This window comes from Miscanthus floridulus, chromosome 11 (genome assembly GCF_019320115.1).
Source record: "Miscanthus floridulus cultivar M001 chromosome 11, ASM1932011v1, whole genome shotgun sequence".
NCBI lineage: Eukaryota > Viridiplantae > Streptophyta > Magnoliopsida > Poales > Poaceae > Miscanthus > Miscanthus floridulus.
In genome coordinates, this window is record NC_089590.1 from 99,572,510 (window position 1) to 99,585,725 (window position 13,216).

General features: G+C 45.3%; 1 protein-coding gene across 1 annotated transcript; it reads left to right on the forward strand.

The window, feature by feature from the left end:
• Nucleotides 1-11,724: 11,724 nt before the first annotated feature.
• LOC136494476 (nuclear transcription factor Y subunit C-2-like) lies at nucleotides 11,725-12,484 on the forward strand. The gene is made up of 2 exons (XM_066490635.1): nucleotides 11,725-11,745; nucleotides 11,824-12,484. The coding sequence occupies exon 2, from the start codon at nucleotides 11,904-11,906 to the stop codon at nucleotides 12,285-12,287; it is 384 nt and encodes a 127-aa protein (XP_066346732.1). The 5' UTR covers nucleotides 11,725-11,745; nucleotides 11,824-11,903; the 3' UTR covers nucleotides 12,288-12,484.
• The last annotated feature ends 732 nt before the right edge of the window (nucleotides 12,485-13,216 follow it).

A 13,216-nucleotide genomic window follows, 5' to 3' on the forward strand; every position in this document is an offset into this window, starting at 1 on the left:
GGTTTTAAGTGCGTATAGCAGGCGCTCGTACATAGATTAGATTCTGCACAAGTTAAAAGCTGAAAACTGTCTTCTGAAATCAAGCTTGACACTCGTGTGCATGCCTGGTTCTTCAGACATTATGAAGCAATATATGTTAGGTTGATCTCCACTAATTTGATCCAACAGTCAATTGGGCCATTGACTCGCGTCCTGATTGGGGGCGTTCAGCCGCTTTCCTGGCTGGTGGGCTCCCGTCGCGCAACGCTATGTAAAGGAGGTGGGGGCTGGGGCTCGAGAAACGAGGTTCATCACAGCCGCCAGCCCCATCGAGGTTCCTAACCCTGGTCCGATCTAGAAGGGCGCGCTGTGAGTGACGGGAAGTACCACCGCCCTCACCGCCGCCACTGGACAGCTCCTCCACGTCGCTGCTACATCTACGGTGGCGCTATGGCCGTGACGGTGAGGTACATAATCAAGGTTTTGTCTAAATTAAGTAATTACTCACTGATCTATGCACCTAGAGGTCCTTCAATTCTATCAATGGTACCAGAGCCGAGGTTCTAGGGTGTAGATCTAGCAGATTGGGGTAGAAAACAGAATAGAAATCAAAAATCAAGTGATTCAAATCGGATCAGAACCTAAAACCCTAACCCTAATCCTAACCCTAGAAGAGAGGTCGGCGAGAGGAGAGACCTACCCGGGTTCTCCTCACCGCCGGCGGTACTGCCGTCGTGCGGGAAGACCGCGCACGATGGAAGAGAGGCGCCGCGTACACGTGCGCAGGGGGCAAAGAGCACTACCGCGGTGCCCGCTCGACGGCGCCACGCGTGGCTCCGGCCGTATGCGTGCACTAGCGAAGGGCGCTAGGGCGGCGCCGCCACCTCCTGCGTCGCGTCTGCCCTTCAGATCTCGGGTGTGGCAGCTATGGTGTGCGGCGAAGAGAGGGATAGAGCTAGGGTTAGTGCGTATGGGGAACTAGGGCACCGTTGCCCAGACCGCTCGATGGCGGCGCACTCAGCCTAGGGCAAACGCGTGCGCCGGCGAGGGGACCGGCGGTGGCGCCACTACACCGCTGCTCTTCTCTCCAGCTACGGCGATGAGCGCGAAAATGAAAGGGCAAATGCGGCTAGGCTTTCGGGGAGCCGCGCACACGCGCTGAGGGAGCCGTCACTAGACCGCTCGACGACGGCGCGCGCACCCTACGTTGGGCGCGCGCATTGGCGAGGGGACCGGTGGCGGCGCCGCCATCTCGGACTTGCCTTGCTTTTCAGAGAGAAGGGAGAGAAAGCAGCGTGGCGAAGAGAGAGAGGCAGGGAAGATCCGCCGGCCGAGGGTTTCTCTCGCCGAGTTTCACGTCTTGCCGTTTGATTGAGATCAACGACTGAGACTGCTCGGGCCAACATTTGGACCAGGCGGGGCAGCGGATTCCTAGCCCAGGCGCAGGTTGCGTCCTGGGCGCGTGGGAGCGGGCGCGCGCGACGGGGAAGGAGGCCGCTGGGCCTCGCGCGCGAACGCGCAATAGTGATGGGCCGGACTGTATGCACAGTAAAGATTACGAAATGTTTTATTATTTTTAGAAGCAAATTTTGATGATTTTTGTTCAGTTTAAATCTCTGTCAAAATTTGAACCAACGGGACAATTTTTTCAGAAAGTAGATGAGTATAGTAAAATGCTTCCGAAAAGTAGATAAATTATATTTTTATGTTTCCGCTGCAAAGTTTAATGTTGATTATCTTCTAATTAAATTTGAACCAACAGAAGAATTTAATTTGAAGAGCTGTTACTTTTAGTAAATTATAATTATGTTTATCCTCTAATTAAATTGGAAACAATAGAAAAATTTAAATTGGAGAAGTAGTCCGATTTATTTATGTTAAATTATGGTATTGTCATTTTCTGACCAACGTTGATGATAATAATATTATAATGAGTTTAAGGTTGAAGTTTAAATCTCTGATAAATTTTACACCAACATGGTCAATTTTTCAGAGAATAGATAAAGACCAAGAAATGCTCCTGAACTAATAGAATGTATTTTATTCTCATGTTTCCACTGCAATGATGTTGGTCGTCTTCTAATTAAATTCGAACCAACAGGAGAATTTAATTTTGAAGAGTAGTTATATATCTTTCTAGTTAATTTATGAGTTTTGTGTATTAATTCTATTTTCTGCCCAATGGTGATGTAGAAGCATCTTGTAAGTTTTATTTTTTAATCGACGAGATCACTCGGCTGCATGCCAACTGGCTACAAGCCTACAATGCTGGGGTATATGAATAAAAAGGTTTGAGTCAAGCTAGTTCAGGACAATTTTTTGTTAGTTTACTAATTTTCTGATTAAATTAAAATCAACGGGAAGATTTAATTGGAAAATGAAGTATAAGTGAATATTTTTATGATAAAAGTTGCAATAAGTAACATGCATGTCTAATTTGACCAATGTTGGATTAAGCAAGCGTGTTTGTATATAGATTTATCCCGCATGGGAAGAAGTTTGTGTAGAATCTCTAGTTGGCCTAGAGAGGGGGTGAATAGACCTGTCAAAACAAACACTCAAACTTTTATCAAATTTACCCTGCAGCACTACCGCTCTAGGGGGCGGTACTGTCGGACTGTGGTACTACCGTGCCAGAACAACGGCAGTACCACATCTACAGACAACTTCGAGTCACAGTTCAAAATCTGTGAATAAAAATTTAGATCGGAGAAATTTTATAGCTTACTACATGTATGATAATCACAGATCAAGAGTTAGAAGTAGTAGGAACACCACACACAAGTAGATCGACTAGAAACCCTAGAAATCACCTTAACCACAATATGTTATGCAAGTAATGTAAATCAAACACAAGTGACATAATGATTTATCCCGTGGTTCAGCTCGCCACCAAGGCTTACCTACCTCTATGTTGTTGAGGTTAACCACTAAGGCTTAGGGCTTTCCAACCCTTACTCATTCTCAAGTCAAGAGACTTAACTCTTTAGATGAGGGATGGGTTTACTAGCTTCAAGAGATGGTTACAAACCTCCTGAGGCTGCCACATAAGTTGGCAAGCTCCACGAGCGACGCTCTAGCCGGCTAGGAGCCAAGTTCCAAGAGTAACAAACACAACCACGGGTCAAAACGTTAACCAAGTGCTCTTTAGAGTTGGGGAATCAATGGAACTGCTCTCTAATCAAGTTTGGACCCTTCTCCCTTAAGGATTGATGGAGAAATCAATGGATTTGCTTGGGACCTGAGGTCAATAATGGAGGGAGAGAGAGAGAGAGAGATCTCCTTTTCTGTTTTCGATGAGCTGGAATGAGCAGGAGCCAGAAGAGAGACGCTGGAGAGGAAGAGAATGGGTATAAATACCCCCTCAGCCCCAACGGTCACTTAAGTCGCGACAGTGTCGTGGTTTAAGTGCGGCAGTGCCTCTCTCCAAGTACGACAGTGTCGCACCACGCAATACAACAAGGGTAAGAGTGAAATGTAAACTATCTTGGCTGTGAATCTAAGGATGCATGTGTATGTTTGAGCACTTGATAGCACATATTAGCTTAAGCATTGTGTCCCCCTTTATGGTACGGCTTTTCCTATACTCAAATTCAAAATATAAAAGAATTTAAACCTCCTTTGAGTTTGAAGCCATCTACATTAGTAATTGGGGGCTCCTCTGTTTCGTGTAGCATCCTCGAACATGAATTCCCTGCTTGTCATCTCGATAAATCTCATTAGTTTTCTAATTACGTGGTCATTATCATCAAAACCCACAATTAGGGCTTGATTGTATTTTTAGTTTGGCATAGTACTTATTCTAGTCCATCCTGCATGGCAGGAGAAGTTTTGTAATGACTCATATGTTTTTGTATCCTGCATAGCGAGAGAAGTTTGGGTAGCTCTTATGCTATCCTAGTATTGACCATGGCACAATAGAAATGCACCATCATGGTCAATACTAACCAAAAGATAAGAAAAGATGCAAGTGTGACTTGCAAAAGCACCGCTCATAAAAGACCTCGTTGAGTTCTTGAAGTGGAATGGGGACAATGTACTCCTATATGGATCAAGAAATAACTTTATTTGCATGGCATAATCATGTGAATGAAGTAAGTCATAAGTGTCTCATCGTTCATAGTTTTTCTGAATAGCTCTCGAAATTATGGAAGTAAAGTTCATGCCATATTTTGAGTGGGAGAATTGTGAGATGAATTAATAGTAAGAATTAAGATCAATTAAGAAACTACTCTTTATTAAGAGTGAGATAAAGATATTGATGAATGTGCACTCTTCATTAAGAGTGAGATAAAGATGTTGATGAATGTGTACTCTTCATTAAGAGTGAGATAAAGTTTTTGATGAATGTGACCATCGGTCATAACAATGATACCCCTAAGCAGAGAAACAACTAAATTTCTGAATTTTTTAAAGTTCCGAGAAGAAGATAGCGTAGTCACCATCTAAGATATTAAGGCGGTGCTTAAAGCGCCATATAAGGTTTTAATAGTTTAAACCCAAATAAGAAATATGAAGATACACTATCTTTATAAAAGATGGGATGATCTAGGGGGAGCACGGTATATAGAGACCTATGACTTGAAGAGAAGCGGGACTGCGTGCCCACTTCAGTGATTCAAAACAATGAATTTCTCGATACATGTTGATGTTGTATGACTTATACAACACCTGTTGTTGGCTCTTCAAAGAAGATAAATAATGTAAACAAGAATCTTATGATACAGGAGCCTGTAGAATCAATTGCCTCTTGGCAATGAAGAGCAACAATAGCCCCACATGAAAGTGCTAGTAGCTGAGGCCCCAGAAGGTCTCAAAGAATTAATAAACCAGTTTTCTAATGACTATGAAGTTTATGTTAGTGAAGAAATTCAAATGGAGGGTAATCCCACCTCATTCGAAGAAGCCATGAGAATCATTTATCCGTTTGAATGGCAAGAAGCTATGGAAGTTGAAATGAATTCGATGAATACCAACGATGGTTGGGACTTAGAAGAAATTCCTAATGGAGCCAAAATAGTAGGCTGTGGAAGGGTATACAAGACAAAATATGACTCCAAACATAATGTTGAAAGATATAAAGCATGACTTGTAGTAAAAGGCTTTACGCAAAGAGAATGAATAGATTACGATGAGAGTTTTCTCTCCAGTCTCATGCAAGGATTCTTTCAGAATCATAATGGTGCTATTGGCACGTTACGATTTAGAGTTACGTCAGATGGATGTAAAGACGGCGTTCCTCAACGGGGATTTGTATAAAAACGTTTACATGGCACAACCTAAAGATTTTGTCGTGGAAGAAAAAGAACGTATGGGATGCCGCCTATAGAAATCCATTTATGGGTTAAAACAAGTCTCTAGACAGTAGTATTTGAAGTTGATGAAACAATGGGAAAGTTTTGGGTTTAAAGAAAATGAGAAGGACAATAGCGTTTATGCGAAGTTCAAGAATGGAAAATTCATTTTCCACATCTTGTGTATAGATGACATTCTACTCACTGTAGTGATGTTAATCTGTCATTGGAGAAGAAGAAGTTCTTGTCCTCAGGTTTCAATATGAATGATCTTGGTGAAGTAGAAATTCACCGAGATAGAAAAAAGGGGTATTAGGACTATTGCAAAGGCATACTTAGAAAAGATTCTAAAGAAACAAAGTATGCATGCGAGTAAATCTACGCCTGCTACTATAGTCAAGGGTAATAGATTTGGGAACTTTGAGTGTTCCTGGAACCGATATGAGATCGATCAAATGAACATAGTTCCATATGCTTCAGTTGTTGGAAGCTTAATGAATGTACAAGTAAGAACTTACCCTGACGTAGCTTACGTATCCGGGATATTTTGGCAGAAGTCTAGTCCAGATATAGATCACTGGAATTGAGTTGAGAATGTCTTGCAATTTTGTAGAGTATTATGGGCCTCATGCTGGATAAGAAAGAACAAGTACTCTCAAATAATTGTGGGTACAAAATGTTAAGTCTTGGCGAGATGTATAGTGAAATCCACAGTAGTTGTTAACACTCGTAGTTGGCGTATTATTGTGGAAAAGTTTTAATAAAACAGTTATGGTGTCATCAATGATGCATACCATAGAATAACTTGTCATGAGGCTTTAGGAACAGGCAAAAGGTTGTTAAGGGAATATGTACCTAGATTTAATAATGGTAGACAACAACAATAACCATTTAAAGTAGTTAACTTTTAAGACAACATGTCAAGTGTGCTGCCAAACACATTGGCATTAAGTTATATGTTGTAAAGGAGAAAATCCAGAATCATTTTGAAAGCATTGAGCATATGAGTACCAAGCAAGTACTTGCAGATTCGCTTACCAAAGGCTAACCACCCAGTACGTTCAGAGAACACACAGTCGACATGGGTTTACGGGAAAAACCTATGATTTCTAGATACTGAGGGCCTAGTTGAGAATCTGTTTCAAAACAGAGAGGTGCATTGTAGCTGTTAAATCTAATGGCAACTGACCGTGACGACGAAGCACGCTCTATGCATTGATATGTGATAAAATAGGAAAAAAGATAAAGTAAGTTAAGTATAAGACATAAGGTGAGATCAAGGGGGAGAATATTAGGTTGATCTCCACCAATTTGGCCCAACGGTCAATTGGGCCCTTGACTCGCGCTCTGATCGGGGGCGCCCAGCCGCTCTCCTGGCTGGTGGCCCCCCGTCGGACAGCGCTATGTAAAAGGAGGTAGGGGTTGGGGCTTGAGAAACAAGGTTTATCGCAGCCGCTAGCCCCACCGAGGTTCCTAGCCCTAGTCCGATCTGGAAGGGCGCGCTGTGAACGACGGGAAGTACCACCGCCCTTGCCGCCGTCACTGGACAGCTCCTCCACGTCGCTGCTACATCTACGGTGGCGCTATGGCCGTGACTGTGAGGTACATCATCAATGTTTTGTCTAAGTTAAGTAATTACCACTGATCTATGCAGGTCCTTCAATTCTATCAATATACTGTACTGTCTTTGCATTCCATTTAGCAAAGCTCTTTCAATAGTACATCCACTGCTATTATTTTCTTTTGGTGACAGTGTGACACATGTAAGGAAGATAGTCCATTGATTCATTCCTAAGAGGAAACCAAACTGACACCACTAACTAACTAAGCCCGTGTTTAGTTGCTAGGCCAAATTCCAAAAAAGTGCAACAGTATCCATCCCATCAAATTTTGCGATACGTGCATGGAGCATTAAATGTAGACGAAAAAAAACTAATTGCATAGTTTGGTTGGAAATCGCGAGATGAACGTTTTGAGCATAATTAGACTATGATTGAACACTAATTGCCAAATAAAAACGAAAGTGCTACAGTAGCCCAAAATCCAAAATTCCCGCAACTAAACACCCTCTAAATGCAAACAAAGGACACTCTTTCTGACACTGTCTCTGTAGAAAAAGGGGTACAAGTTGTGTTAGTTTATTCCTTGACAGTATAAACTATATGGGTATATTTATCTTACCAGTACAGAGTACAGTGTGAAGCTTAAGCAAGTACTACTAGAATGCTATCTATGCAGCTTTCAAGGACGAGAAACCCTTAGTTATTGTTAGGCAAGCAGAGGACATCTCTTTCAGGAACCGAACCGTGCAAGACCAAACTCTGCACTTCAACGCACACCGTTGGGCACCTGCACTTCCAGTTATTCCCTTCACGTACAAGTGAAGGGTTTCAACACAAGAGAGATACCGATGTATGCTGTCGCCTGTTATTATTAATTATACCTCTTGCGGGCAAAGTGGCAACCTTTTTTTTATGAGGGCGAAGTTGCAACTGGAAGGAAGCAAGGAAGAAAAGCTGCTGCAGAGTCCAAGTCCTAGCCTAGAAGGAAAAAGAAGGCTACACCACCAATTCAGTACTGTAGCTTGCTGCTCGCAAGTCGTGCTGATCTGTCTGAATTGTGATGATCCAGTCATCCAGAACAACCAAACATGGACTTGAGGTCCAAACAAAAAGAAAATATAATTCTCGTTTTTTTCGAGAAATCAAACAGTTTCAAATTTAACCGAATCCATATAAAAATATTAACATTTATGATAACAAATAAGTCTCATTCGAGTTGTCATGAAATAGTATATACATGTTGATATTATTTTCTATGAACTTAGTTAAATTTGACTAGTTTAAATTTGATCAGATCTAGAATTACATTGTCCTTTTTTTTTTTTTGGCTAGGAGACCGAGACAGCAAGTCAGAGAAGTCGTTGCTGTTGTACACGTACAGACTTTTGGGCTAGTATGTACAGCAAACAGCTGGGAGAAGAGAAAAATTGGACGTGGAATGGACTGGGTGATGGATCCGAGAGAGGACAAGAGTTGGTCACGTACGAGTACTCCCATTTCTAGGAGGAGAAGAAGAAATCGGCCCATCTGGCACTGATGAATGCTGCTTGGATCATACTCCCCCCCTCCTAGACAGATGTAAAGTCAAGTGCGCTCCTCTCTCTGATCTGATCGATAACAGCATATATGAATCAGTACATGACAATTCACTTGATCTTTAAAGAACAGTCCGTCACTGAACTGTAAAGCTTGTTCAACCGGTATCTAGAATGCAGATGGATCACTTCTGAACTCGAGAGATGAATGAATAAGGCAGCAGTGAAAAGCCAAAAAACGAGAGACGATCCGAGCCTCTGCTTTTGCTGTCTGCGAATGAACATGATTCTCTCTGGGTCGGGGTCGCGGCCGCCGCAAGAGCATGCACGACGGGTGGGTGGCTCAGGTCAGTCAGCCCACGCGTTTCCTCTTGACCCCGGTGCCCTGGCACTGCAGCGTGCAGCAGCCTCAACTCCTGAAGAGGACGGCGGATAGGGACAGGGGACAGCAGCTGATTGGCGACAGGCAGTCAGGCAATGGTAATGAGACATCTCCTCACATTGTGCAGGGAATGCAAGGAGGAACAATATAAGCATAACCACCAGGCCTCCTCATCTGTCCCTCATGCCGGTTATATTGAGTGGCATGAAGTGTAAGATGATCCGACTAGTAAAGTACAGGAGGGCTTTGGAAATCAAGTCACAGCAGCACACATGCATATATTCAAGTTCGATCCATTTCATGGACCAAGGATGGTTGGCTCTTTGATACTACAACCAATTGTGAGGATCTGGAGAACTTCAGAAAAAAATAACATGGAACAATGGATCGCAGTAACAAACTAACAATAGCAGGGAATCTAAGACTGAAGTCAACCCGTTACAGTCTTACAGACACTCATGAAGCTACTACTATTCTAGGGTTCTAGACATCCATCGGCCTGTTCGCTGGTTGGTTTCTGGGCTGGTTTGGGCTGGCTGGTGCTGGTTTGTTGTGAGAGGAAAACACTGTTGGCTGGCTGATTTGGGCTGGCTGAAATCAACAAGCGAACAGGATGCTCAAGTCCTCAGGTTACATAGTGCTAGGATGCTTAAGTTAAGCATACAAGTTTAAAGGAAACTGCGTATGCAAAATAAAAGCAGGAAAGCGCGCCTTCTCGGAGGAGTGTCATCTTGGCTCCCGACTTGTTGCTTGCTTCGACTGACCGATTTACTGAACAGATGTAGGACTTGCCTCGTTGAATCCTATCATGCATCTAATCAACAGACAACAATGTAGAATTACTCACTTGCCTTGGTGAATCTATCATGCACCTCATCAACAGACAACAGGCCAACATCTCTACCTGCAGAAACAGCAAGTCCGTCATACAAGGAAACATTTACTTCAAAGCATCGTGCATGCGTATTAGAAACTTTCAGGCTCATGAGGGTCACAAGACAGTACCAGCAGTCATGAAGCTTGAGTAAGGATAAATTTTGGTGTAGCGAATTTCTTCAGGCACCTTCATACACTTCATCTACTCCAGGTTGAACATGACGATGCCAGTATGTGTCCACAGGAAGATCACATTGTTCTCCTCCTTAAACCACACTATTCTCAACGCCGGCCAATACAACTGCAGTTCTAGTGGGAGGGGCATGTCCAGCAGAACAGTTTTGCGCAGCACCCACTTTGCAGCACTGCTAAGAATTGTATCCCACACCCAGAATTGGATGTTGTGTTCATATTCATCTAACATGACAATACAAAGGAGGCCATCCTTCGTCATGAACAGATATCTGAAGAGGAGGAAAGGTCGCCTCACCTGAAGGTCGAGACGGAACCAATTGATCGAATCGAATCAAGGAGCAGCGAGGACGCGAGCGGAACTAGAATTTCACCGTGCGCGCGCGTCTGTTAATATGGGGTCCCGGCGGGCGGCGGTGTGCGGTGGCGATTTCCAGTCCTTGTCGGCTTCGGTTCCGTTCGTCGTTTGGAAAGGCAAGAAAACAGAGGTACCAGAGTCTTTTTTTTTTTTTGAGCGTGGCGCCGCCTGCAGCACCATCTTACTTGCGGCCCGGTCCGGCCCAATATGTCCAGCCTTCCAAGGCCAGCGGACAACCCACTCGGCGCCTTAAGTGGCCCAACGGACCGCGGTGGCTGCACACCAACGGACGTTGCGGGCCAGCAACAGCAAGCGCGCAGCGTGTGAGGCCGGGGCGTGACTCTGAGCGCTCGCCGCGCTAACTTTTCACTTTGTCCCCTCTCGATCCATGTGGACCTACCGGAGGGGATTGTTTCGTTCTCGAACACTCTTAAGGGCCTGATTGGTTCGCATTTTCCTCACCGTGCGGTGCGGTGCGTACAAGATCTGCGGTAGGACGTAAAATCTAACTCCCAATTTAATCTCGCGGTGAATGGGTGGGGGCTGTGGTGAAAATCGTGGATACCGCAAAGCGTTTGGTGGGATTTTGGTTGATTCTGCCGGTTAGCCATCGAAAATCTGATTTTAAGCATATTCAAACAGGGCGTAAATCAAGGACTGTTAGCCAAAAAAAAAAAATCAAAACGCCCCAGCCCAACTGAACTGCTACTAGGCCCGAAAGCACAGCAAGCAAAGTTTCTTTTTTTTTTTTTGACAACGCAAGCAAAGAAGTACGTCGCGGCACGTTTCATCACACCAGTTACGTGACATGCGAAGTACGCTTTGAAAGCAAGGACGCTCCCTGGTCCGCCTCATCATCAGCTCCTGACCGATATGATTCGGTCCTCCCCTGTCCCCTGTGGCCGTCGTTCTCTGGACGACAAGTGCTGCCTGCTGCGTGATGCAAGCATGGGGCCGGGGCAGCTAGGACTAGCAGCGCAAGGATGCAAAGGCAAGGAACAACGTCCACATAAACCCTGAATGCAATGCACCCTCCCTAAAGCTATCTCCAACGACAACACCCAAAATACAAGACTTATTCGTAGTGCTATAGGCAAAAAGGTTCAATACATATTCAACATCTTCTTCAACAACAAAACTCAAAAGAGAATCCTTTCTGTAAATGAATTTTCAGCAGAGAGGATATCCATATTTAGGTTGCGTCTCTCCGGCAGCCCAAAATAGGTGTCCCATATAGATACTCCGTTGAAGACTAATTTTAGATCTCTCGCTATTTATTTTGAATTTTTGTTGGAGACAGTCCAAACAAGAGGCGAAAGCTACGTCTAGAGTTCTAGTAGACCAATTATTTTCTACTCCCCAACGTACGTACACCATCGCAGCAGCCATCTCTTCCGTTTGTTTATTCCCGTCTGGCGCCGGTCCTTGTCCAATCGGCCGGCCGCCACCACCACCTCCATTGCCGGCCTTGGGCAGCGAACTGGGAGATGCGACGCACCACGCCACGCGCTCATCTACCTCACCGTACCTGGCCCGGCGCCCTCGCAGGGTCAAACATCACATGCGTGTATATAAGACGCACCCCCTCCTTCAATTCATCCAATCTCGGTGAAGCTTACTCTAACACACAAGCTGTGATCGGTAGTTAGTAAGCTGTGATAGATCGTTGCACCGGCGATCGACGTACGGCGGCGGGCAGTGGCACAGCTAGCTAGCTAGCTAGCCATGAGGCAGGCAAGGCCGTACTCGGGGATCTTCTGCGGCGGGGTGTCGGCGCGGACGGGGCCGCACGCGCTGCCGCTGGCGCGCATCAAGAAGATCATGAAGCGCTCCGCGGGGGAGACCGCGGACGGCGGCGCCAGGATGATCTCCGGCGAGGCGCCCGTGGTGTTCTCCAAGGCGTGCGAGCTCTTCGTCGCCGAGCTCACCCGCCGCGCCTGGGCCGCCACGCTCGAGGGCAAGCGCCGCACCGTGCACAGGGAGGACGTCGCCACGGCCGTGCACAACACCGACCTCTTCGACTTCCTCGTCGACGTCGTCAACGCGGACACTGCCGGCGGCGACGACGCGCACGATGACGACGACGTCGGCGACGGCGCGCTGGGGTAAGCAAGCTCTGGAGACGAATTTTCCAGCCTGAGTGCTCCGGCTTCTGGCTCAGAAAACCACCTATTCCCGTATGTCTATTTGTGCTGCGCAACAAGGACGCCGATGCTCTGATGCAGTGACTTGTAGTAACTTCTTTCATGCAATCCTATATGCAGTGGCATGTTGTTGTTACTTGTTACTACTGGATGAATGAAACTTTTTTTTTTTTGGAACGAACTGAATGAATGAAACTGGGCATCTGCTACCAGATCACATACGTACGTACTCATTGCCATTGGAGATCTTTGTCAGGAGATATTTCTTTCGAAGACTTTCATCTTAGCATGTTTTTGATTATATAAGAAGAGGAGACGAGGACTTTTATCTTGGAAGTATAGGTCTATGACAATTCACCATTTTTTTTAAAAAAAATCCGTGCCTTGTCAAATTATTTTGGGTGTTTCTGCCTTCTCCGGTACTTGTCCATGACCTGAAACTGAAAGCAGCAGCACCCAGACCCAGTGCAAAATCCAAACGTATACCAGCACACGCAGCCGGACCCGTGACAGTTTATGTGCAAGCCATACGACAAAGGGCTCAGCCACCCTAAGGGTGAGAAAATGGGAATTTTGTCCATACGGAAAGTGGGCTTCGCTAGAATACCCTCAAGTTGGTGGGCTTCGCCAAAATGCTTTTATAGAAGGGCAGGGATTGCACTGCGCCGTTCCACTTCACACTGGTGGCTACTGTCCCCAATCAGAAACGCACGAACAGGAAGCTGAGCGGAACAAACAGAAAAGGGCGGCTCCAAGAAATTTAACCAAATCCTTCCCAAACCTCCATGATCCGCTCTCAAACTTTGCACAGATACAATTCAACCTAGCACGAACCTATTCCACAAAAATCATTGCCTGGACGCGGTGGGGCGGCGGCCGTGGCCTGGTGCAGAA